Here is a 25485-nt window from a genome sequence, read left to right as displayed (position 1 = left end):
GTTTTATCAATTGCTGTGCGGATCAATGGGCAGTTCATTACCTATGTCAAATGAATATGTAGCTTAAAGTTATGCCTGTATTTGTATTTGCAATAAAGATGGTGACACTACAATAATACACGTTTACAATAGGCCTATATAAAAAAATACATACAGCCCAATAATATTTACAGTATCTGTTTGCATTTATTGATTAACCTCAGCTTGAATACCACCCTAGGGCTAGCTACCTCTTATGACAGGCAGTCTGTTGCAGGCAGCAGCAGCTGTGTTGTTAAACGAGCAACCAAGTTGCTCGACCAGGTTAGATAGCTAAACTCTGAGATTCAGCTAAAAATATGTTAGCATTGACAGAAACGCTACAAAAAGGTAGCACATCGTGAGCTATAAATTATACATTTAATAAAAACTGTTGTACCTACAAATTTAGTCAATCCGCCCTTTTATTATCCACTTTATGGACGGTAATCTCATTTTTTTAATCTCATTTTAATCCGAAGTCTGGAATTTGAGCTAGGTAGGCACAGAAAATACTATTTTAAAAAACCATTAAAAATCCAGTATGTGGTTTGTTATATGCATACTATAGTCAACTATAATATTAAAGCACAGGCACAACTATAATATTAAAGCATCGGATTCTTCCCAAGGGGCACTAGGGGGAGCCAGCCTCAAGCCAAGCAACCCAAACAAGTATACCTGAATAGCGTGGAGAGGCAGCCTCAAGCCAAGCAACCCTAAACAGGCATACCTGAAGAGGGTGTGGCAGTCAAGGTACAAATGGGCAGCTGTTCCTGCCTGTTTCCGTGACGACCCCTCCTCTGCCTTGGCCCTGACCTTCCCGTGGACCATCCCATTGGGGATGTTGAAATTTCTACCTTAGTGTTGACTCCACTTCAGACAAAGATGTTTATGACTCTAAGCGTAGGTGGCAGGGAGAGGCCTGTAGGGCAATTATGTGACCCATACTGCCAAGCCCTTAGGGTTATTTGAAACAGCAGCCCTATACACGTCAGAGTCAACTTCTGATATTTGTAAAGAGGCTGTTTCTTCTCGGCTATAATCGTTGTCTTCTGACCCTCCCACCATCATCCACTCATTGCATGTACAGTGGGGCAAAAAGTATTTAGTCAGCCACCAATTGTGCCTGCCCGGCCAAACTGAGCAATCGGGGAGAAGGGCCTTGGGCAGGGAGGTGACCAGGAACCCGATGGTCACTCTGACAGAGCTTCAGAGTTCCTCTGTGGAGATGGGAGAACCTTCCAGAAGGACAACCATCTCTGCATCATTCCAACAACCAGGCATTTATGGTAGAGTGGCCAGACGGAAACCACTCAGTAAAAGGCAGATGACAGCCCGCTTGGATTTTTGCCAATAGGCACCTAAAGACTCAGACCATGAGAAACAAGATTATCTGGACTGATGAAACCAAGATTAAACTCTTTTGTCTGAATGGCAAGCCTCACGCCTGGTGGAAACCTGGCACCATCCCTGCGGTGAAAGAGGGTGGTGGCAGCATCTTGCTGTGGGGATGTTTTTCAGCGGCAGGGACTGGTAGATGAGTCAAGATTGAGGGAAAGATGAACGGAGCAAAGTACAGAGAGATCCTTGATGAAAACCTACTCCAGAGTGCTCAGGACCTCAGACTAGGGTGAAGGTTTACCTTCCAACCTTCCAACAAGACAAGTTCTCCCACTTAAAAAGGTGAGAGAGGCCTGTAATTCTCATCATAGGTACACTTCAACTATGCAGACAAAATGAGAAAAAAAATCCAGAAAATCACATTGTTGGATTTTTAATGAATTTATTTGCAAATTATGGTGGAAAATAAGTATTTGGTCACCTACAAACAAGCACGATTTCTGGCTCTCACAGAGCTGTAACTTCTTCTTTAAGAGGCTCCTCTGTCCTCCATTCGTTACCTGTATTAATGGCACCTGTTTGAACTTGTTATCAGTATAAAAGACACCTGTCCACAACCTCAAACAGTCACACTCCAAACTCCACTATGGCCAAGACCAAAGAGCTGTCAAAGGACACCAGAAACAAAATTGTAGACCTGCACCAGGCTGGGAAGACTGAATCTGCAATAGGTAAGCAGCTTGGTTTGAAGAAATCAACTGTGGGAGCAATTATTAGGAAATAAAAGACATACAAGACCACTGATAATCTCCCTCGATCTGGGGCTCCACGCAAGATCTCACCCCATGGGGTCAAAATGATCACAGGAATGGTGAGCAAAAATCCCAGAACCACACGGGGGGACCTAGTGAATGACCTGCAAAGAGCTGGGACCAAAGTAACAAAGCCTACCATCAGTAACACACTACGCCGCCAGGGACTCAAATCCTGCAGTGCCAGACGTGTCCCCCTGCTTAAGCCAGTACATGTCCAGGACCATCTGAAGTTTGCTAGAGAACATTTGGTCCAGAAGAAGATTGGGAGAATGTCATATGGTCAGATGAAACCAAAATATAACTTTTTGGTAAAAACTCAACTCGTCGTGTTTGGAGGACAAAGAATGCTGAGTTGCATCCAAAGAACACCATACCTACTGTGAAGCATGGGGGTGGAAACATCATGCTTTGGGGCTGTTTTTCTGCAAAGGGACCAGAATGACTGATCTGTGTAAAGGAAAGAATTAATGGGGCCATGTATTGTGGGATTTTGAGTGATAACCTCCTTCCATCAGCAAGGGCATTGAAGATGATACGTGGCTGGGTCTTTCAGCATGACAATGATCCCAAACACACCGCCCGGGCAACGAAGGATGGCTTCATAAGAAGCTTTTCAAGGTCCTGGAGTGGCCTAGCCAGTCTCCAGATCTCAACCCCATATAAAATCTTTGGAGGGAGTTGAAAGTCCGTGTTGCCCAGCAGCAACAGCCCCAAAACATCACTGCTCTAGAGGAGATCTGCATGGAGGAATGGGCCAAAATACCAGCAACAGTGTGTGAAAACCTTGTGAAGACTTACAGAAAACGTTTGACCTCTGTCATTGCCAACAAAGGCTATATAACAAAGTATTGAGATAAACTTTTGTTATTGACCAAATACTTATTTTCCACCATAATTTGCAAATAAATTCATAAAAAATCCTACAATGTGATATTCTGGATTTTTTTCCTCATTTTGTCTGTCATAGTTGAATTGTACCTATGATGAAAATTACAGGCCTCTCATCTTTTTAAGTGGGAGAACTTGCACAATTGGTGGATGACTAAATACTTTTTTGATAACATATTTTTTGGGTCAGTAGGCACCCAACATAACAACAGGTTATGGTGTGTTGGATACAGTCACTCTTATAGAGGTCTACAGAGCCTGTCTGTATTCCTGGTTTCTGTAACCGTTAGATTACCTGTGTAATATCCACATCAGCTCAGATACACTTGTTTTACTAACATGGTCCTGTTTTATCAATTGCTGTGCGGATCAATGGGCAGTTCATTACCTATGTCAAATGAATATGTAGCTTAAAGTTATGCCTGTATTTGTATTTGCAATAAAGATGGTGACACTACAATAATACACGTTTACAATAGGCCTATATAAAAAAATACATACAGCCCAATAATATTTACAGTATCTGTTTGCATTTATTGATTAACCTCAGCTTGAATACCACCCTAGGGCTAGCTACCTCTTATGACAGGCAGTCTGTTGCAGGCAGCAGCAGCTGTGTTGTTAAACGAGCAACCAAGTTGCTCGACCAGGTTAGATAGCTAAACTCTGAGATTCAGCTAAAAATATGTTAGCATTGACAGAAACGCTACAAAAAGGTAGCACATCGTGAGCTATAAATTATACATTTAATAAAAACTGTTGTACCTACAAATTTAGTCAATCCGCCCTTTTATTATCCACTTTATGGACGGTAATCTCATTTTTTTAATCTCATTTTAATCCGAAGTCTGGAATTTGAGCTAGGTAGGCACAGAAAATACTATTTTAAAAAACCATTAAAAATCCAGTATGTGGTTTGTTATATGCATACTATAGTCAACTATAATATTAAAGCACAGGCACAACTATAATATTAAAGCATCGGATTCTTCCCAAGGGGCACTAGGGGGAGCCAGCCTCAAGCCAAGCAACCCAAACAAGTATACCTGAATAGCGTGGAGAGGCAGCCTCAAGCCAAGCAACCCTAAACAGGCATACCTGAAGAGGGTGTGGCAGTCAAGGTACAAATGGGCAGCTGTTCCTGCCTGTTTCCGTGACGACCCCTCCTCTGCCTTGGCCCTGACCTTCCCGTGGACCATCCCATTGGGGATGTTGAAATTTCTACCTTAGTGTTGACTCCACTTCAGACAAAGATGTTTATGACTCTAAGCGTAGGTGGCAGGGAGAGGCCTGTAGGGCAATTATGTGACCCATACTGCCAAGCCCTTAGGGTTATTTGAAACAGCAGCCCTATACACGTCAGAGTCAACTTCTGATATTTGTAAAGAGGCTGTTTCTTCTCGGCTATAATCGTTGTCTTCTGACCCTCCCACCATCATCCACTCATTGCATGTACAGTGGGGCAAAAAGTATTTAGTCAGCCACCAATTGTGCCTGCCCGGCCAAACTGAGCAATCGGGGAGAAGGGCCTTGGGCAGGGAGGTGACCAGGAACCCGATGGTCACTCTGACAGAGCTTCAGAGTTCCTCTGTGGAGATGGGAGAACCTTCCAGAAGGACAACCATCTCTGCATCATTCCAACAACCAGGCATTTATGGTAGAGTGGCCAGACGGAAACCACTCAGTAAAAGGCAGATGACAGCCCGCTTGGATTTTTGCCAATAGGCACCTAAAGACTCAGACCATGAGAAACAAGATTATCTGGACTGATGAAACCAAGATTAAACTCTTTTGTCTGAATGGCAAGCCTCAAGCCTGGTGGAAACCTGGCACCATCCCTGCGGTGAAAGAGGGTGGTGGCAGCATCTTGCTGTGGGGATGTTTTTCAGCGGCAGGGACTGGTAGATGAGTCAAGATTGAGGGAAAGATGAACGGAGCAAAGTACAGAGAGATCCTTGATGAAAACCTACTCCAGAGTGCTCAGGACCTCAGACTAGGGTGAAGGTTTACCTTCCAACCTTCCAACAAGACAAGTTCTCCCACTTAAAAAGGTGAGAGAGGCCTGTAATTCTCATCATAGGTACACTTCAACTATGCAGACAAAATGAGAAAAAAAATCCAGAAAATCACATTGTTGGATTTTTAATGAATTTATTTGCAAATTATGGTGGAAAATAAGTATTTGGTCACCTACAAACAAGCACGATTTCTGGCTCTCACAGAGCTGTAACTTCTTCTTTAAGAGGCTCCTCTGTCCTCCATTCGTTACCTGTATTAATGGCACCTGTTTGAACTTGTTATCAGTATAAAAGACACCTGTCCACAACCTCAAACAGTCACACTCCAAACTCCACTATGGCCAAGACCAAAGAGCTGTCAAAGGACACCAGAAACAAAATTGTAGACCTGCACCAGGCTGGGAAGACTGAATCTGCAATAGGTAAGCAGCTTGGTTTGAAGAAATCAACTGTGGGAGCAATTATTAGGAAATAAAAGACATACAAGACCACTGATAATCTCCCTCGATCTGGGGCTCCACGCAAGATCTCACCCCATGGGGTCAAAATGATCACAGGAATGGTGAGCAAAAATCCCAGAACCACACGGGGGGACCTAGTGAATGACCTGCAAAGAGCTGGGACCAAAGTAACAAAGCCTACCATCAGTAACACACTACGCCGCCAGGGACTCAAATCCTGCAGTGCCAGACGTGTCCCCCTGCTTAAGCCAGTACATGTCCAGGACCATCTGAAGTTTGCTAGAGAACATTTGGTCCAGAAGAAGATTGGGAGAATGTCATATGGTCAGATGAAACCAAAATATAACTTTTTGGTAAAAACTCAACTCGTCGTGTTTGGAGGACAAAGAATGCTGAGTTGCATCCAAAGAACACCATACCTACTGTGAAGCATGGGGGTGGAAACATCATGCTTTGGGGCTGTTTTTCTGCAAAGGGACCAGAATGACTGATCTGTGTAAAGGAAAGAATTAATGGGGCCATGTATTGTGGGATTTTGAGTGATAACCTCCTTCCATCAGCAAGGGCATTGAAGATGATACGTGGCTGGGTCTTTCAGCATGACAATGATCCCAAACACACCGCCCGGGCAACGAAGGATGGCTTCATAAGAAGCTTTTCAAGGTCCTGGAGTGGCCTAGCCAGTCTCCAGATCTCAACCCCATATAAAATCTTTGGAGGGAGTTGAAAGTCCGTGTTGCCCAGCAGCAACAGCCCCAAAACATCACTGCTCTAGAGGAGATCTGCATGGAGGAATGGGCCAAAATACCAGCAACAGTGTGTGAAAACCTTGTGAAGACTTACAGAAAACGTTTGACCTCTGTCATTGCCAACAAAGGCTATATAACAAAGTATTGAGATAAACTTTTGTTATTGACCAAATACTTATTTTCCACCATAATTTGCAAATAAATTCATAAAAAATCCTACAATGTGATTTTCTGGATTTTTTTCCTCATTTTGTCTGTCATAGTTGAATTGTACCTATGATGAAAATTACAGGCCTCTCATCTTTTTAAGTGGGAGAACTTGCACAATTGGTGGATGACTAAATACTTTTTTGCCCCACTGTACATGTCTATCCCAGCACATTCCAAACTTTATGTGTTGCATGTGAAGCCCAAAACATCTCTCGTCTCTGGAGGCCACAGGGTGAGACCGGTCAGATGTCAAACGGGTGTCTTAAAATTACCCCAGGCCTCTGACGACAGATGAGGAATGTAGTGATTTCAGCCAGAGAGGAAAGTAGAGATTTATCAAAGTGAAGATGATCACAGAAAGATTACAGCTGTTTTTGTTTGTTTAGGGATGAACCTGATGAATAATAATAGGTCATTGGTCACTTTTTGACAAACATGGTAAGGCTTGAGCCAGATAAGGGCTCCCAATGGCCAATGCAAACGTAAGCCATGTTGCTTTCATATGGCAAAATAAACATTGGTGTAGGCTCTTCACAATGCAACTTCGAGTCTGTTTACAAATGGAGTTGTATTTTCCAACATTTGAGATAAACTGAAAAATAGTTAAAACTATTCACTCAACCAGATCTGTAAAAATGATTTAAAATCATAATGCTAAATAATGTTTTCCCAACTGAATCCATTGAGGTGTGTTATTGAGTTCATTGAGTGAGTCATTATTTATCTCTTCAACCCAGCAGTCAAACTCTGATAAGCCTTTCCCAGGGAGGTGTGTGGGTTAACATGTGTTACTAAGCAGCAAGGCTGTGTACACACACACACACACACACACACACACACACACACACACACACACATCCTTTGTGTCTGTGACAACAGTGTCAGGGTGTTTATAGTAGCATTCCATTGCTTAGGGCTAAATAAACACAAGGCCCCTTCCTTTTGCATGTAAGCACAATAGGCCAGGCTCTTACAAGGACCACATTCTCTTAAAGCTACCAATTAACCGCGGCAGGTAGCCTAGCTGTTAGTGTTGGCCCAGTAACCCAAAGGTTGCAAGTTTGAATAATGAGCTGACTGAGTGAAACATCTGTTGAGCTGCCCTTGAGCAAGTCACGTAGCCCTAAAGGCTTCAGGGTTGCTAACAATAATGGCTGATTCCTGGCTGTGACCCCACTCTCTGAGGGTGTCTCACGGAAACAGGACAAACATAAAAAAAACTATTTGACCTCTGTTTTGATCAACCGAATCACATTCTTTCAACTGAAGTACAGGGAGTGTCAACAATAGAAGAAGTGAAGCCTGAAGGTAAAGATATATATCGTACTTGATAGAAATGTGAAGGTACAATACTGACAATTTGTACAGGATGTGACTTCCAAATTAATAACAAATTAAAAGCTGAAATGTTTTGAGTCAATAAGTATTCAACCCCTTTGTTATGGCAGGCCTAAATAAGTTCAGGGGTAAAAATGTGCTTAACAAGTCACATAAGATGTATGTGTGCAATAATAGTGTTTAACATGATTTTTGAATGACTTTCTCATATCTATACCCCACACATACAATTATCTGTGAGCTCCCTCAGTCGAGCAGTGAATTTCAAACACAGAGTCGACCACAAAGACCAGGAAGGTTTTACAATTCCTCACAAAGGGCACCTATTGGCAGATGGAAAAAATACAGACATTGAATTTCCCTTTGAGCACCACACTTTGGATGGTGAATCAAAACACCCAGTCACTACAAAGATACAGCATCCTTCCTAACTCAGTCGCCGGAGAGGAAGGAAAACCATGAGGCCAGTGATGTTATAGAGTTACAGAGTTTAATGGGGAAAACGGAGGATGTATCAACAAGATTGTAGTTATTCCACAATACTAACCTAAATGACAGAGTGAAAAGAAGGAAGCCTGTACAGAATAAAAATATTCCAAAACATTTCTCCTGTTTGCAACAAGGCACTAAAGTAATACTACAAAATAAATGTGGCAAAGAAATGTACTTTTTGTCTTGAGCACAAAGTGTAATGTTTTGAGAAAATCCAATGCAACATATTTCCAAGTTCCACTATCCATATTTTCAAGCATAGTGGTGGCTGCATAATGTTATAGGTATGCTTGTAATCATTAAGTACTGGGTAGTTTTTAAAGATAAAAAATAAACGGTACGGAGCTAAGCACAGGCAAAATCCTAGAGGAAAACCTGGTTCACTCTGCTTTCCAACAGACACACAGAATTCACCTTTCAGCAGGACATAAAACACAATGCCAAGTCTACAATGGAATTGCTTACCAAGAAGTTAGTGAATGTTCCTGAGTGGCCAAGTTACAGTTTTGACTTACATTTACTTGAGAATGTATGACAAGACCTGAAAAGTGTTGCCTAGTAATGATCAACAACCAATTTTACAGAGCTTGACATAAAAAAATAAAATAAATGGGCAATGCTTGACTAGGAGCTCACCAGAGCCGAGTAACCGGAACCTCACATTTTCTACTGCTTGAGCTCCTGTTTCTCTTACAGAATATTAGATCAAAAGTATTTTTTATTTAACCATTATTTAACCAGGCAAGTCAGTTAAGAACAAATTCTTTTTTCAATGACAGCCTAGGAACAGTGGGTTAACTGCCTGTTCAGGGGCAGAAGAACAGATTTGTACCTTGTCAGCTCGGGGGTTCGAACTTGCAACCTTCCGGTTACTAGTCCGACACTCTAACCACTAATGACATATTTTTGTATTGTTTTCACTTTTTCATTATGGGGTATTGTGTGTTTAAAAAATATATATATATTGAACTCAGGCTGTAACCCAACAAAATGTGGAATAAGTCATGGGGTATGAAAACTTTCTGAAGGCATTCCTACTCTAAGACACTTTCTGCATACGGGCCATGATCTGCCTTTCATGATGCAGGGAAAAGGGTATGTGACCAAGATGGGCTTGGCATTATATTGAGGAAACTAGAGACAACCACTGTTTGCTATTTTTTCAGCAGATAAGAGAGGAACGTTAATCGATAGCCATGTGACACTCTCCACACAATAAAGGTGTCTGTGTAAAATGTAATTGATCAACGAGAGTTGTTCATTGCAACATATTATACAGTATGTATGACTCACTAAAATATGTGTTAAGATATGGATTGTGAATTAGGTTTACATTAAAAACCACAACTGTGAGTCATTCTGTCATGCACGTGATTGAGGACCCAAAAGCGGTTTAACAAAAACAGAGTTCTTTAATGTCGAAACACAGGTAAGACATAGATCCTCTTCAAATGGATATGATGGCAAAATAAACAACCCGCAGAGAGGGCGACAAATGAAACATAAAGTCCTTCTGAATATCACAGAAGAGTTCCCCTTCTAGCAGCAGAGGAGAATAGCTGGGTAAGAGTCCTCTTCTAGCAGCAGAGGGGATTAGCTGGGTTGTAGAGGACAGAGGTACCTGATCACACGTAGCCTCAGATGAACAGGCAGATTCCGACAGGACAGGACAAGGTTGAAGCAAACAAGACGATAGTTTGGTTCTGGCATGAGAAACTCAAACGAGAATCTGACAAAGACAGAAGCAGGAACAGAGAGAGAAATAGAGACCCAATCAGAGGGAAAAAGGGAACAGGTGGGAAAAGGGTGAACGAGGTAGTTAGAGAAGACAAGGAACAGCTGGGGGAAGGAGGGGAAGAGAAGGCAACCCAATACGACCAGCAGAGGGAGACAGGGTGAAGAGAAAGAACAGGAACAAGACACAACATGACAATACATGACACATTCAGTCACTATCAACACAGACACGCCATATCTGAGGGTAAAAACCTGCCCCATCTGCTTGATGTGGTTTAATGTGTCTAGAAGTACTTACTAACATGTACAGTCTGTCTGTGGAAGATTTTTTGCTGCTCATTGGTCATATTAAAATACGTCTCTTGATTTTGGGAGAATCTGACTCATGGAATATCTTTCCTACATGTTGTTTCAACTCTAACACAGTTCTGGGCATTATAAAGTTCCTTTTTACACATGCAAAATACTTGCTGCAGCAAGGTACATCGTTAATGGTGACAAACTCTCTCGCAGGATGACACCAAGCACTAATTCCATTAGCCATCATCTAACACACCGTAAAAAATATTGTGCTAGTTCCACTACTATACTTAACTTTTACTGTTTCAAACACTAATACATTAAGTGAAGTATAAAACAATGGCTAAGATTCAACTTAGTTTTATCAAATCCAGAACTGTTATCGTACATTAGATCTACTTAATCTTTCTAATTAGTTACTTTCATTGATCGTGTCTTACTGTTAAACATGGCTTTATGTCTTACTGTTAAACATGGCTTTATGTCTTACTGTTAAACATGGCTTTATGTCTTACTGTTAAACATGGCTTTATGTCTTACCGTTAAACATGGCTTTATGTCTTACTGTTAAACATGGCTTTAAGTCTTACTGTTAAACATGGCTTTATGTCTTACTGTTAAACATGGCTTTATGTCTTACTGTTAAACATGGCTTTATGTCTTACTGTTAAACATGGCTTTATGTCTTACTGTTAAACATGGCTTTATGTCTTACTGTTAAACATGGCTTTATGTATTTCATCGCTTGACATTTTTATTCACTTTAGCAGGAATTGTTGAGCACAGTGCTCATTCCGCTAGCACTAACTGGAGGTCAAGCCGCAAGCATCGTAGCTTGATATATTTGCCTCTGTCAAGCATGGCGGCATGATCTTACTAAGGATGATAATGGGTGGTCTCATCACTGAACCTCAATTTGTCTGATGGTTTTGATATCCATTCATCATGATCCATTACACCTTACAGAATAACAAACTGTTTGATACAAACATAGAAATGTGCTTTTCGTTCTTTAAACATGATTACAACATTGGGTAAAAGTATCGTAAACTAAAAAATAAAAAAATGTACCCACTATCCTCTGAAAACAGAGCCACATGGCAAGTTGTTGGAAGAACTTAAAATTCTTAAGTTGAACGGAAATATTATGAAAATTGAGTAAGTTAAACAATTTTCCGTGTAGTTGTTTTTACACACAAATAGTTGTTAATATTAAGCATTTATCTTATGCTGAATTAATGTAAAATAACATTTGGGTTGGTTGAACAAGTGAAGTAGAGTAAAGTACTAATTATATTCAAGTAAAGATGAACACTACATTTTGTATGTAATTATATTTTCAAATATAATTTACTAACCACCTGAATCATGTACAGTGCAGTAGCCCATTCCCAGAGCTGTATGTGTCTGTACAATTCAATACTGTTGGTGTGTTTGACGATGCATAGAATGCAGGGTTGGGTTGGTTAATTTCTAAATGTAATCCGTTACAGTTATTAGTTATCTGTCCAAAATTGTAATCAGAAATGTAACTGATTACCCAAACTCAGTAATGTAATCTGATTACTTTCCCTTTCAGAGGCATTAGAAGAAGACAAAAATGATCCATCAAACGCATTTGGTGTGTCATCATAGTGATCTCTGACTTGTGATCAGACTCGCTCAGGTGAAACAAACATAACTTGCCCCTTTTTATCAAGGCTGAATTGAATGTCATTGACAAAACAGAAAGGTGTCATAATTAGTTTTTTTTTTTTACCAACATCATTTCTCAATTTTAGAGTATTACAAGAAGTACTCTGTTATCGAATTACAATATGTTTGCAGGTAACTGATTACAGTTGCAGTTTTTTTGTAATCAGGAACTCCCCAACCCTGATATAATGCATTCTGCACTGGTCAACTGCATTGACACTTTAACATAAATAAATCATCATAAGAATAGTCAGAATAGCATTATGATAATATCTTATGCTGCAAACAAGGAAAAGCAGCTCCAAATCCATCTAAAGCTTCAATGAGACAGGCAATCCCTTTTATGTAAGTTTTGTACTCTCTCAAATTCAATCTGTGTGCTGTAAATATGTAACATGACTCTATTATTTTCCTCCAGCATTCCTCTATTCTGCGCTCATCCCCAATGCACGCTAGCCAATCATAACTCCAATCAGACCCTCCCCTTTCCAGATAAAAAGAGGGCCAGGGAACAGTGATCTCCATCTACAGAGAGTCTCTCAGTCTCCACAGACCACCTCCTCTAACACTGGCTAAAACGTAAGTTGTCATGTCCACCAGAGCTGTGAAGAGCTACTCTGTGAGGCCCTCCTCTGCAGGCATGGGCTCCCCTCAGAACTTCAGCAGCAGCTCCTACTCCGGTGGATATGGCGGTGCCAGACAGAGCTACAGCGTCCGCAGCTCCTACGGGGGCGTTGGCAGCAGCGCCAGGGGCGTTGCAGCAGGTGGTTATAGGGTAATTGTGGCTGGGGGGTCCGTGCAAAGACGGGGTGTGATGGAGTTTGGGTATACGGTCATGGGTGTTGGCGGTGGTATGGGTGTTGGCGGCGGTATGGGTATGGGGGGTGGTATGGGGGGTGGGACGATGAACTGTACTGGACCCCCTCAAATCACAGCTGTTCAGGTCAACCAGAGCCTGCTGGCACCACTGAACCTGGCGATCGACCCCAACATCCAGGTTGTCCGCACCCATGAGAAGGAGCAGATCAAGACCCTCAACAACCGCTTTGCCTCCTTCATCGATAAGGTCAGTTCCTCATGTGTTCCTATCACAACAGGGTCAAATGCATAGTGCATGCCAAATACTTTCATACACTTGAGCTGAGCTTGATTTAGCTCGTCTGGTACAATGGGGCCAATGGAGTGTTCCCAAAAGTGCAATGTCCACCCCTGGTTTGTATTAACTTGGCCTTTGAAGGATGATTTCAGTCATCTGTTTCAGATTTTCAATGTTACCTATAACCATTCCCTTTACCTTCATTTAATAAGCTCCCTGCTTTGGTCAATCATAATTGAATGTACATTGTGTACAAAACATTGTGTACAAAACTGAACGTGCATTGTGTACAAAACTATGGAAATAGATTATACTGTACATTTATGACTTATTGCATACTTTTTAGGCAAGCATATAAAAGACAAACTTGGTTATTAACAGAATAAATTGGGATCACCAAACTCCCTCTTACTAAAAAAGGGAGACAGGGTGGACAGAAATTGGGCCAGAGAGAGACCACAAGACGAGGTTAGTTGTATGAATACAGGGTTTGTTGTTCGGAAAACCCTTCTAGACATTAGTTACTTACTCTTAGGTCCACAAAACAATCTTTCTTCTCAGTAGTTGTAGGCAAATAGGGATTTGTTGTTGGCCAGAAATCGATCTTGTCACAGAGTCCTCTCTTGCTCAATGTGTCCCATAGACCTTCACAATCAAACAGGAAATGTCATGTTCACTGTCAGATACATCAGCCCATTCATGCACAGGGCTTATCAACGGTCAATTATCTCTACAATGATTACATGCTTCAACCATCCCTTATTGTTTTACCTACCTTAATGGGGCCCGTTATTTCTAAAGAACCAAAGAACTCAAGGATCAATGTGCAGGTTAAGCCATAAATCGGTTATGTTTACCACCAGGTTAACCTTATCTATGTGTGGCATTCTACCCCTCTCCACACCTTAGCGATGCGATGCACATCACCCTTCCTTCCTTCCTTCCTTCCTTCCTTCCTTCCTTCCTTCCTTCCTTCCTTCCTTCCTTCCTTCCTTCCTTCCTTCCTTCCTTCCTTCCTTCCTTCCTTCCTTCCTTCCTTCCTTCCTTCCTTCCTTCCTTCCTTCCTTCCTTCACAAGTTTCAGTCAATGGCACTGACCATTTCCCTTTTGTCCCTGAAGGTGCGTTTCTTGGAGCAGCAGAACAAGATGCTGGAGACCAAGTGGAGCCTCCTGCAGGACCAGACCACCACCTGCTCCAACATCGACGCCGTGTTCGAGGCCTACATCTCCAACCTGCGCAGACAGCTGGACGACCTGGGCAACGAGAAGATGAGGTTGGAGTCGGACCTGCACAACATGAAGGGTCTGGTGGAGAACTTCAAAACCAAGTAAGTACTTTCTTCATATTAGAAATGTTTAACTAGGAGGGTTCATTTGCCCTGAAAAGGTCATTATCATTAATCAAATTAAATGTATTTATAAAGCCCTTCTTACATCAGCTGATGTCACAAAGTGCTGTACAGAAACCCAGCCTAAAACCCCAAACAGCAAGCAATGCAAGTGTAGAGGCACGGTGGCTAGGAAAAACTCCCTAGAAAGGCCAGAACCTAGGAAGAAACCTAGAGAGGAACCAGGCTATGAGGGATGGCCAGTCCTCTTCTGGCTGTGCCGGGTGGAGATTATAACAGAACATGGCCAAGATGTTCAAATGTTCACAGATGACCAGCAGGGTCAAATAATAATAATCACAGTGGTTGTTGAGGGTGCAACAGGTCAGCACCTCAGGAGTAAATGTCAGTTGACTTTTCATAGCCGATCATTCAGAGTATCGCTACCGCTCCTGCTGTCTCTAGAGAGTTGAAAACAGCAGGTCTGGGACAGGTAGCACGTCCGGTGAACAGGTCAGGGTTCCATAGCCGCAGGCAGAACAGTTGAAACAGGAGCAGCAGCACGGCCAGGTGGACTGGGGACCGCAAGGAGTCATCATCCCAGGTAGTCCTGAGGTATGGTCCTAGGGCTCAGGTCCTCCGAGAGAGAGAGAAAGAAAGAGAGAAAGAGAGAATTAGAGAGAGCATACTTAAATTCACACAGGACACCAGATAAGACAGGAGAAATACTCCAGATATAACAGACTGACCCTAGCCCCCCGACACATAAACTACTGCAGCATAAATACTGGAGGCTGAGACAGGAGGGGTCGGGAGACACTGTGGCCCCATCCGACGATACCCCCGGACAGTGCCAAACAGGCAGGATATAAGCATTAGCATTAGCATGCTAATTTGGGAAAGTGGCGCTACTTTACAAATCTGGGTCTCAAATACAGTATTATGATTTCAAGAAGCTTTATTTTTGAATGAATTTAAATATTTAATCCTAAACATCATTTGATTTTAAGCTTGTCAGAAATGTTTCTTGTTTGATTAAAAGGCTTGCTCTATTCTCCACTCTCAGGTATGAGGATGAGATCAACAAGCGTAACGAGTCTGAAAACAATTTTGTTCTCCTGAAGAAGGTCAGTAGACTGAATCATTATAGAAGCCCCCCTACATGCATAACTTGCAGTGCATCGTTGCTTTACCACAACATCAACAAATTGGCTGAAGTAAAAAAGCACATTTACTTGCAGGAGCAGTTAGGATTAAGTGCCTTGCTCGGTTACTGGTCCAACCTGCCGCCCTACATGAAACTAGATATGTCCTGCTTTCTTAGGATACAGATTCTGCATACATGATCAAGATGGAGCTGGAGGCCAAGCTGGACTGTCTCACTGATGAGATTGAGTTCCTCAGGAGTATCTATGATATGGTAATGTACCATGTCCATACTGCAATGGGAGAGACTGACAGAAAACATTTGAAGGATTGGCCTATGCTGTCGATTCCATTGGATTTGGAATCAATTGAGTGAATAGTAGATGCCGGATGAAATCTAAAGGTTTCTCTTCATCCTCTCTTGGTTCTTCAGGAGCTGCGTGAGCTGCAGGGCCAGATCAAGGACACCTCTGTGGTGGTAGAGATGGACAACAGCCGTAACCTGGACATGGACTCCATTGTCGCTGAAGTGCGCGCCCAGTACGAGGACATCGCCAACCGCAGCAGAGCTGAGGCCGAGACTTGGTACACACAGAAGGTAAGCCCTTTCCCCTGTGAGGCCCCCACCTCACGCCTTTGTAAACTTTCCGAGATTTAATATTATCTGTGCTCCTATGTCCATACTTGCATATCACTGAGAATGGATGTCCATTAGAGGATGCTGGTGGGAGGAGTTATAGGGGGATGGGCTCACTGTAAGGGCTGGAATGGAATAATTTGAACTGTATCAAACACATCAAACATATGGAAACCACATACTTGACTCTGTTCCACTAATTTCATTCCAGCATTGCAATGAGCCCGTCCTCCTATAGCTCCTCCCACCAGCATCCTATGATGTCGAATGCCTACGTGGTATCCTAATGTGGATACTAGAACAACCACCGTAACCATAAAATCTCAAGTTCTATAGTTTGGGGTGACAGTTACCCCAGGGAAGATCTCTGAGGGAGGATAATGTCACTGTGTGAGGTCATGACTAGCTCACCTCCACTACTTCATTATAACTATACATTGTGAAACCTCTCTCGATTACCATAGCAATTGTGGTAACAAAGGCTATTTCTACCATCTCAGGTATCTGCTAGCTAAATTACATGGACTTCACTGTTTTGTTATGTCTCTATGTGTTGTCTCTGTAACAGTATGAACAGATGCAGGTGTCAGCCAGGAAGTATGGGGACGACCTGAAAAACACCAAGGCAGAGATCGCAGATATGAACCGTAAAATCATGAGATATCAGTCTGAAATTGACATGATGAAGGGTCAGGTGAGTGTCTCATACTGCATGCCTCTCAGTCAATATGTAACAGAAGTGCCATTTTATCTAACACCCCTAGCGTGGATTATAGGTAGACCTATTATGATTTTTCAATGCCGATACCGATACCGATTATTGGAGGACCAAAAAAGCCGATACCGATTAATCGGACAATTAAAAAAAAAAAAATTGTAATAATGACAATTACAACAATACCGAATGAACACTTATTTTAACTTAATATAATACATCAATGAAAAATCAATTTAGCCTCAAATAAATAATGAAACATGTTCAATTTGGTTTAAATAATGCAAAAACAAAGTGTTGGAGAAGTAAAAGTGCAATATGTGCCATGTAAAAAAGCTAACGTTTGAGTTCCTTGCTCAGAACATGAGAACATATGAAAGTTGGTGGTTCATTTTAACATGAGACTTCAATATTCCAAGGTAAGAGGTTTTAGGTTGTAGTTAATATAGTATTTATAGAACTATTTCTCTCTATACCGTTTGTATTTCATATACCTTTGACTATTGGATGTTCTTATAGGCACTATAGTATTGCCAGTGTAACAGTATAGCTTCCGTCCCTCTCCTCGCCCCTACCTGGGCTCGAACCAGGAACACATCGACAACAGCCACACCCGAAGCATCGTTACCCATCGCTCCACAAAAGCCACGACCCTTGCAGAGCAAGGGGAATAACTACTCCAAGTCTCAGAGCGAGTGACGTTTGAAACGCTATTAGCGCACACCCAGCTAACTAGCTAGCCATTTCACATCAGTTACACCAGCCATTAGGCTGATAGGCTTGAAGTCATAAACAGCGCTGTGCTTGCAAAGAGCTGCTGGAAAAACGCACTAAAGTGCTGTTTGAATGAATGCTTACGAGCCTGCTGCTGCCTACCATCGCTCAGTCAGACTGCTCTATCAAATCATAGACTTAATTATAACATAACAACACAGAAATACGAGTCTTTGGTCATTAATATGGTCGAATCCGGAAACTATCATTTCGAAAACAAAGCGTTTATTATTTCAGTGAAATACGGAACCGTTCTGTATTTTATCTTAACGGGTGGCATCCCTAAGTCTAAATATTCTTGTTACATTGCACAACCTTTAATGTTATGTCATAATTACGTAAAATTCTGGGAAATTAGTTCGCAATGAGCCAGGCAGCCCAAACTGTTGCATATACCCTGACTCTGTGTGCAATGAACGCAAGAGAAGTGACACAATTTCACCTGGTTAATATTGCCTGCTAACCGGGATTTATTTTAGCTAAATATGCAGGTTTAAAAATATATACTTCTGTGTATTGATTTAAAAAAAGGCATTGGTGTTTATGGTTAGGTACAGTCGTCCAACGATTGTGCTTTTTTCGCAAATGCGCTTTTGTTAAATCATCCCCCAGCGTTGCATCGATTATATGCAATGCAGGACAGGCTAGATAAACTAGTAATATCATCAACCATGTGCAGTTAACTAGCGATTATGATTGATTGATTGTTTTTTATAAGATAAGTTTAGCAACTGACCTTGGCTTCTACTGCATCTGCGTAACAGGCGGACTCCTTGTGGAGTGCAACGAGAGGCAAGTGGTTATTGCGCTGGACTAGTTAACTGTAAAGTTGCAAGATTGTATCCCCGGAGCTGACACGGTGACACGGTGAAAATCTATCCTACTGCCCCTGAACAAAGCAGTTAACCCACTGTTCCTAGGCCGTCATTGAAAATAAGAACGTGTTCTTAATTAACTGACTTGCCTAGTTAAATAAAGGTATAAAACTTGTTTAAAAAAAACATCTGCGCCCAAAAATACCGATTTCCGATTGTTATGAAAACTTGAAATTGTCCCTAATTAATCGGCCATTTCGATTAATCGGTCGACCTCTAGCGTGGATAGACTGTCTCTCCTATTCAGCGGTAGGATCAACAACATTTACAAATAGGAACACAACTAAAAATATGATTTATCTGACAATAGCGCAACCACCTGGAGAACCAGATTCCTAAGGCAGAGGAACGCGGTGAGCTGGCGGTGAAGGACGCCAGGCTTCGCATCAACGATCTCAAGGTGGCCCTGCAGAGAGCCAAACAGGACATGACCATGCAAGTCCGCCAGTACCAGGAGCTGATGAATGTCAAGCTGGCCCTGGACATTGAGATCGCCACCTACAGGAAGCTGCTGGAGGGAGAGGAGAGCAGGTAGGAACCTTGAGCCCTGCACAAATTAAGTGGCTGCCTTCCCTCTTTCCCTCAGATCTGATCTGAGTTAGGCTTTCATGTAACGTTCTTTTAGATTAGTGAGTAGTCACAGGAAGTAAGGAGGATAGCATTAACACATGAGAGCATTAAGACATGGTGTTAAATGACCTGACTCTAGCATTAGGAGAATTTGATGATGACCAATGAGTTAATTTTCTCACTGATAATATCCCTTCCACAGAAGGAATGAATAGAAGGGACATCCCCATTCAAGTCAATGATGTCAATGATGGCATAATGGGTGGACTGGCAGCAATTTGAGTGTACCCAGGCCAGGAAGTAAAAGTAAGAAGTTTACCCTTCAATACGTGCTGTGATTTGTTGAGTCAACTCAACTGACATTACAAAAAATACACAGTAGCGGTGCGTGGGTAAAATCAGTGGGGAATCCAAGCCAGGAAAAAAAACTATATTAAAACGTATGTGTTGTGATAATTGCGTTGTTTGTTCTATAACCTGTTAGTTCATATGCCTTGCAACTGTGATAAATAGGCCTAAGACCGAGACAATAAAAAGACAGTGGCAGAGTAAATTAAACGATACATTTGTTTCATAACAAAACCGGAGAGCAAGATCTGTCTGGTGAAGTCCACAAAACATATTGCATGAGCTGGACAGGTAGGGGTAGCCAAAGCGAAGGCTGGTGTGACAGTAACAACAGTTACATGACCTACAGCATGGTCAAGCAAGGTAATGTTTAGAACACTTTTGGACTACTAAACAACTATTGATTGAGAACCACAGAGAGATACCGCAAGTCATAAAGAAAACATGCGCTGCCTCCACTATTCCAGCACCATTTCAACTTCAACATTTCAACATCATATACAGTGCCTTGCAAAAGTATTCATCCCCCTTGGTGTTTTTCCCATTTGTTTGCATTACAACCTGTAATTTAAATGGATTTTTATTTGGATTTCCTGTAATGGACATACACAAAATAGTCAAAATTGGTGAATTGAAATTTAAAAAATCTGTTGTTTAAAAAATTACAAATCTGAAAAGTGGTGCATGCATATGTATTCACCCCTTTGCTATGAAGCCCCTAAATGAGATCTGATTCAACCAATTACCTTCAGAAGTCACATCATTAGTTAAATGAAGTCAACCTATGTGCAATCTAAGTGTCACATGATCTGTCACATGATCTGCTCTAAAAGGCCCCAGAGTCTGCAACACCACTAAGCAAGGGGCACCAGCAAGCAAGCGGTACCATGAAGACCAAGGAGCTCTCCAAACAGGTCATGGTCAAAGTTTTTGACCATCAAGGTAAACACTGTCTGGCGCAAACCCAACACCTCTCATCACATCGAGAACACCATCCCCACAGTGAAGCATGTACCACCACGCAGTATCATGCTGGGGGATGTTTTCATCGGCAAGGACTGGGAAACTGGTCAGAATTGAAGGAATGATGGATAGCGCTAAATACAGGGAAATACCAGATGGAAACCTGTTTCAGTCTTCCAGAGATTTGAGGGGTGAATAGTTATGCACACTCAAGTTTTCAGTTTTTTTGTCTTGTGTCTTTTTTGTTTCACAATAAAAAAGATTTTTAATCTTCAAAGTGGTAGGCATGTTGTATAAATCAAATGATACAAACCCCCCAAAATCCATTTTAATTCCAGGTTGTAAGGCAACAAAATAGAAAAAAAGCCAAGAGGGGTGAATACTTTCGCAAGCCACTGTAATCCCTATGCTTAGTCAAATACAGTGACATCTAAAAGATACCCAAAATGATTTATTCCAATGTAAGCTAAACATGATGTGGCTGTCCATGCTACTGTTTTCTCTCTCTCTCTGTGTGTGTGTGTGTGTGTGTGTGTGTGTGTGTGTGTGTGTGCAAATAGAAAATACATTTTGACTCACCAAACTTGTAGAGAAACACCAATGCCATCCTGTTCTTTCATCTAGCCTAAACGGTCTCTGACTCTGTCATACTGTATACACCTTTAGTTTTTGTTGGCCTAGGCTACCTGGCTAAGATGCTTGCTGGCTAGCATAACTTCCATTCATTGGCAACGATGCGCCAGGCCAGCTAGTAAACATCAGTATACTACATCTAGCTACATGTGGAACTTCCATCCTCTCAGGCCAGAGGCACAATGTATTCATTTATGGTTGGATCAGAATCGCCTTTATAATAATTTGCCAGTGCAGAGAATTGAAGTAAAACCACAAGTCCAAATCCCTATCTCCATCCATAGCTAATTTAGGAAGGAGACGATTTTTACTAGCCACCGGATGACAAGGACACAACAAGATGATGGAATAATTCAATTTTTTTTCTGTCAATTATGTTTGGCTTTGAAGCCAAATCCAAACTGGCTTCCCTTAACACTTGTTTGTGCGCTAGGACCATTGGCTATTATTTAATATATTTTTTTTTTATCAAGGGAGGCCAAAACGCTCACTGGCTTCCCTTACATTCAATCAAAGAGTGATTCAATGCTACGGGCTGGAACAATGTCATACTCTTTTTGACCAGACAACATCAGATAGATGGGCTACAAATACTAAGACAGAGGGGCGCTGTTTCATTAACTTGTATTCTCTCTCCGGTACATTAAGACTCTTGTGAATTGAAGTAAATTTATGAAACACAGAGACGAAAGATAAATTAGTTTGTGTTTTTTAATTTTTTAATTTGTGCATATTTGGGGGAAGCTTGGCTTCCCTTGGCATCCACGAATACACACCCCTGAAAATACGTTTAATTGCATGAGCCACATCAGTTAGCATCATTTAATGAGCAAGTCTTCACTACCCAATTCTACATCTAGTTAAGTTGTTTTGTTGTTGAAACTAGCTAGTGTCTGCTTGCAAAATTAATTCATATGAAACATATGGCAGGGATGCTAACAATGCTGAAATGCTTACTCTGAAATGCTTGCTTACGAGCCCTCCAAACAATGCAGTTTAAAAATAAAATAGTAACACAACTTGCCTAGTTAAATAAAATAAAAAGAGGAATAAAATAAATACACAAGAATGGAGCTATATACAGGGAGTACCAGTACCAGATCAAATGTGCAGAGGTACAAGGTGTTTGAGCTAGATATGTACATGAAGGCAGGGTAAAGTGACTAGACATCAGGACTGATGAGTGTAAAAGTGTGTGTGTGTAAGTATGTGTGTTTGTGTTGCGTTGGTATGTTTGTGTGTGTTATGAGTGTGTGTGTGTGTGTATGTAGTGTATGTGAATATGTGTGGGTTTTATGTGGGAGTGTCAATGTAGTGTGTGTGAATGAATGTGTATATGGTGTGTATATACTGTAGAGTCTAGTGAGTGTGCATAGGGTCAGCACAAGATAGAGTCAGTGCAGATAGTTTGGGTACCATTAATTGACTATTTAGCAGTCTGGCTATTTAGCAGTCTTATGGCTTGGGGGTAGAAGCTGTCTCGGAGTCTGTTTGTCTGAGAGCCAATGGACGGTAGCAGAGTGAACAGTCTATGGCCTGGGTGGCTGGAGTCTTTGGCAGTTTTTCTGAAAAATGTTGGGCCTTCCTCTGATACAGCCTGATATAGAGGTCCTGGATGGCAAAGAGTGATTAGTTCTGCCGTGATTAGTGTGCTGAGTTCTACAACACAGCTCATTACTCTCTGCGCCGTCATCACTTTGGCCAAATGTTACAAAGTATTGAGGCAAAGTGCCAGCTGTCAGAATCAGATAAATGCTGATTTCTGAGAACAGTCCCATAACTTTGGTGACTTACAACTTTATCAACAAGCTAGCAAACTATCTACCATAAACAAGTTTGCACTAGGCTGCTAGCTGGAGCATGGTTTGCCGCAGTAGCCAGTGTGTCATAGATACCGAGAGTGGAGGGATTTTTGAAATCAGGAACTAGTGTTAGGCAGATGAGCAAAATCTTGATTTTTTTAAATTGTGTTCAACGTCCTACATAAAAGATTGGTTGAGCGACGAGGAGTGACACAATCTGACATAAGACAACGTGGTGTATCCATGAGTCTACCACTACCAGTCAAATTGCCACAGTTAGAGCTTCTGGGTTAGAGCTTCTGGGTTAGAGCTTCTGGGTTAGAGCTTCATGGTTAGAGCTTCTGGGTTAGAGCTTCTGGGTTAGAGCGTCTGGGTTAGAGCTTCAGGTTTAGAGCTTCTGGGTTAGAGCTTCTGGGTTAGAGCTTCTGGTTTAGAGCTTCAGGTTTAGAGCTTCAGGTTTAGAGCTTCTGGGTTAGAGCGTCTGGGTTAGAGCGTCTGGGTTAGAGCGTCTGGGTTAGAGCGTCTGGGTTAGAGCGTCTGGGTTAGAGCTTCAGGGTTAGAGCTTCTGGGTTAGAGCTTCAGGGTTAAAGCTTCTGGGTTAAAGCTTCTGGGTTAAAGTGTCTGGGTTAGAGCTTCAGGGTTAGAGCTTCAGGGTTAGAGCTTCAGGGTTAGAGCTTCCAAGCCTGTTCTATTCCTTCTACTTCTATGATCCCTTCTCTTTACTCTCCACCTCTTTACCCAGGCTCGTGACTGGAATCAAGTCGGTCAGCATCTCCAAACAGTCTTCTTGTAAGTGAATGTCCTCTCACTCCACAGCTATTCTGTTTCACTTAATACTTAGTACTTATTGTACATCGCACTGGTCAAATAACTGAGATAAATAAATAACACGAGTCCATGTTCACTTCAATGACTCGAAATGTTCATTTCCACTTCCAGCAATAAACTACAACTCTTACCCCCTGGAGAGCAGTCACACCACTAGCTACGCCCAGGGCTCAATAGGCGGATACAAGAGCAGCAGCACTTACATCAGTGGCCATGAGAACAGCCATGTAGGCCACAGTTTTGACCTGCCTGGCAGTATCATCCTGGGAGCCACCAACGGTATCCAGGTCTCTACCAGCAGAGACGTGGATGCCAGCATCAGCCTGGGAGGCAGCAAAGGCACCAGCAGAGATGTGGATTCCAGCATCACCCTGGGAGGCAGCAAAGGCACCAGCAGAGATGTGGATTCCAGCATCACCCTGGGAGGCAGCAAAGGCACCAGCAGAGACATGGATTCCACTGTCACCCGAGGAGATGAATGAGGAGACTTCGTCATCACAGGCGACCATGGAATTTGTTTATTCTTTCTGTGACAGATTTGTGCTTCCACAACCTACTTTTCAGCCTTCCACTCACATTCATTTGACTTTTCTAGCCAGGTTAGTACATAATTTACCTGCTAAACAGTGACCTTTCAAACAGGCTAATTAGATCCACCTGGAATCACAGGCAGTCTAACTGTAACTTAATTTTCCTACCCACAAATAGTCTGGTTTAAAGTGGTAAATGTGAAGGGTTATGTATTCCTGAAAGGCCCCTGAAAGTCAACCCCTTATGCCTATTTGGCCTACTTGTGTGGTCTCGTTCACTGTCAATGGAAGCTATCCATCTCATTTGTCTGTCCACACCTGAGTCACCAGCAGGTGCCATTGTAGCAGGTGTTTTTCTCTCTGCTTGCTCAGAGACCCATTAAAGCACTAGGAGAACAAACAACCTCTTAATGTGTATGTGATGTGTGACATATTTCTTCCATTGAGTCATTTGATGAGAGGATGCTGTTATCCTTATGCCAAACCCCACCAAAAGGGAAATGTATGAAATGTGTACATGCAGGGCCGGCTCCAGGCATAACCGACATAAGCGGTGACTTAGGGGGCCCCTGTCCCCCCAAAAAGGGAACTCACTATTAATAGTAAGAATAGTACACCAGATGTGATTTTGAAAAAAAAACAAAAAAAACAAGATAAAAACAAAAACATTTCTCTTGTTATGTCAGTCCCTCAGTTAGCTGACAATTTGCAATGTACATGTTTGGATAGTCTAGTCTAGTTAGTCTAGCCAAATATACTTGTAGTAATCATGGCCAAATACCGATTGGGGACGCAGTATTAGTCATTCTCACTCAGATATCATATTAACATGGCATAAGTAATGGCAAAATGTGTAGAATTGTAGGAAATGTGCTTTAAAACTGAAAAATGTATCACTCTGCCCCATGGCAAAATGAGTACAATTGCAATACATTTGTTATAAAATTGCTAAATGTTATCTCCGCCCCACGGCAAAATATGTATAATTGCAGTAAATGAACATTAAAACTGAGATTTTTATCTCTGCCATCAAGAGTGGGACCACTAAAATGTTTTGCCACAAGGTGGGGGGCCCTTGGACACAGGCCCGGCTAGAGCCGTTGTTGCTCCTAGACGTTTCCGCGTCACAATAACAGCACTTACAGTTGACATGTGCAGCTCTGTCAGGGCAGAAA

At 42.0% G+C, this 25485-nt stretch overlaps 1 protein-coding gene across 3 annotated transcripts; it reads left to right on the top strand.

Annotated features, from left to right (window-relative positions):
* The first annotated feature begins 12575 nt into the window (after positions 1-12575).
* Positions 12576-24706, top strand: LOC110528491 (keratin, type II cytoskeletal 8). 3 transcript variants are annotated; one of them, XM_036984066.1, is made up of 9 exons: positions 12576-13131; positions 14281-14489; positions 15556-15616; positions 15814-15909; positions 16069-16233; positions 16841-16966; positions 18947-19167; positions 23695-23741; positions 23892-24706. In XM_036984066.1, the coding sequence occupies exons 1-9, from the start codon at positions 12655-12657 to the stop codon at positions 24260-24262; spliced, it is 1773 nt and encodes a 590-aa protein (XP_036839961.1). In that variant the 5' UTR covers positions 12576-12654; the 3' UTR covers positions 24263-24706. The 3 variants fall into 3 exon arrangements, with proteins under 3 accessions (XP_036839961.1, XP_036839962.1, XP_036839963.1); XM_036984067.1 differs by lacking the exon at positions 15814-15909; XM_036984068.1 differs by lacking the exons at positions 23695-23741; positions 23892-24706 and adding an exon at positions 19409-19436 and having other exon boundaries at positions 12578-13131.
* The last annotated feature ends 779 nt before the right edge of the window (positions 24707-25485 follow it).

The sequence above is a fragment of the Oncorhynchus mykiss genome, chromosome 7, assembly GCF_013265735.2.
Source record: "Oncorhynchus mykiss isolate Arlee chromosome 7, USDA_OmykA_1.1, whole genome shotgun sequence".
Taxonomy (NCBI): domain Eukaryota; kingdom Metazoa; phylum Chordata; class Actinopteri; order Salmoniformes; family Salmonidae; genus Oncorhynchus; species Oncorhynchus mykiss.
This window is presented reverse-complemented; position numbering and strand designations above follow the sequence as displayed.

Excerpts from the sequence above, each read along its gene's own strand:
- LOC110528491 (XM_036984066.1), top strand. The coding sequence starts at position 12,655 with ATGTCCACCAGAGCTGTGAAGAGCTACTCTGTGAGGCCCTCCTCTGCA. Across the intron at positions 16,967-18,946 it reads TTGACATGATGAAGGGTCAG|CGCAACCACCTGGAGAACCA; the intron begins GTGAGTGTCTCA and ends ATCTGACAATAG. Across the intron at positions 19,168-23,694 it reads CTGGAGGGAGAGGAGAGCAG|GCTCGTGACTGGAATCAAGT; the intron begins GTAGGAACCTTG and ends CTCTTTACCCAG.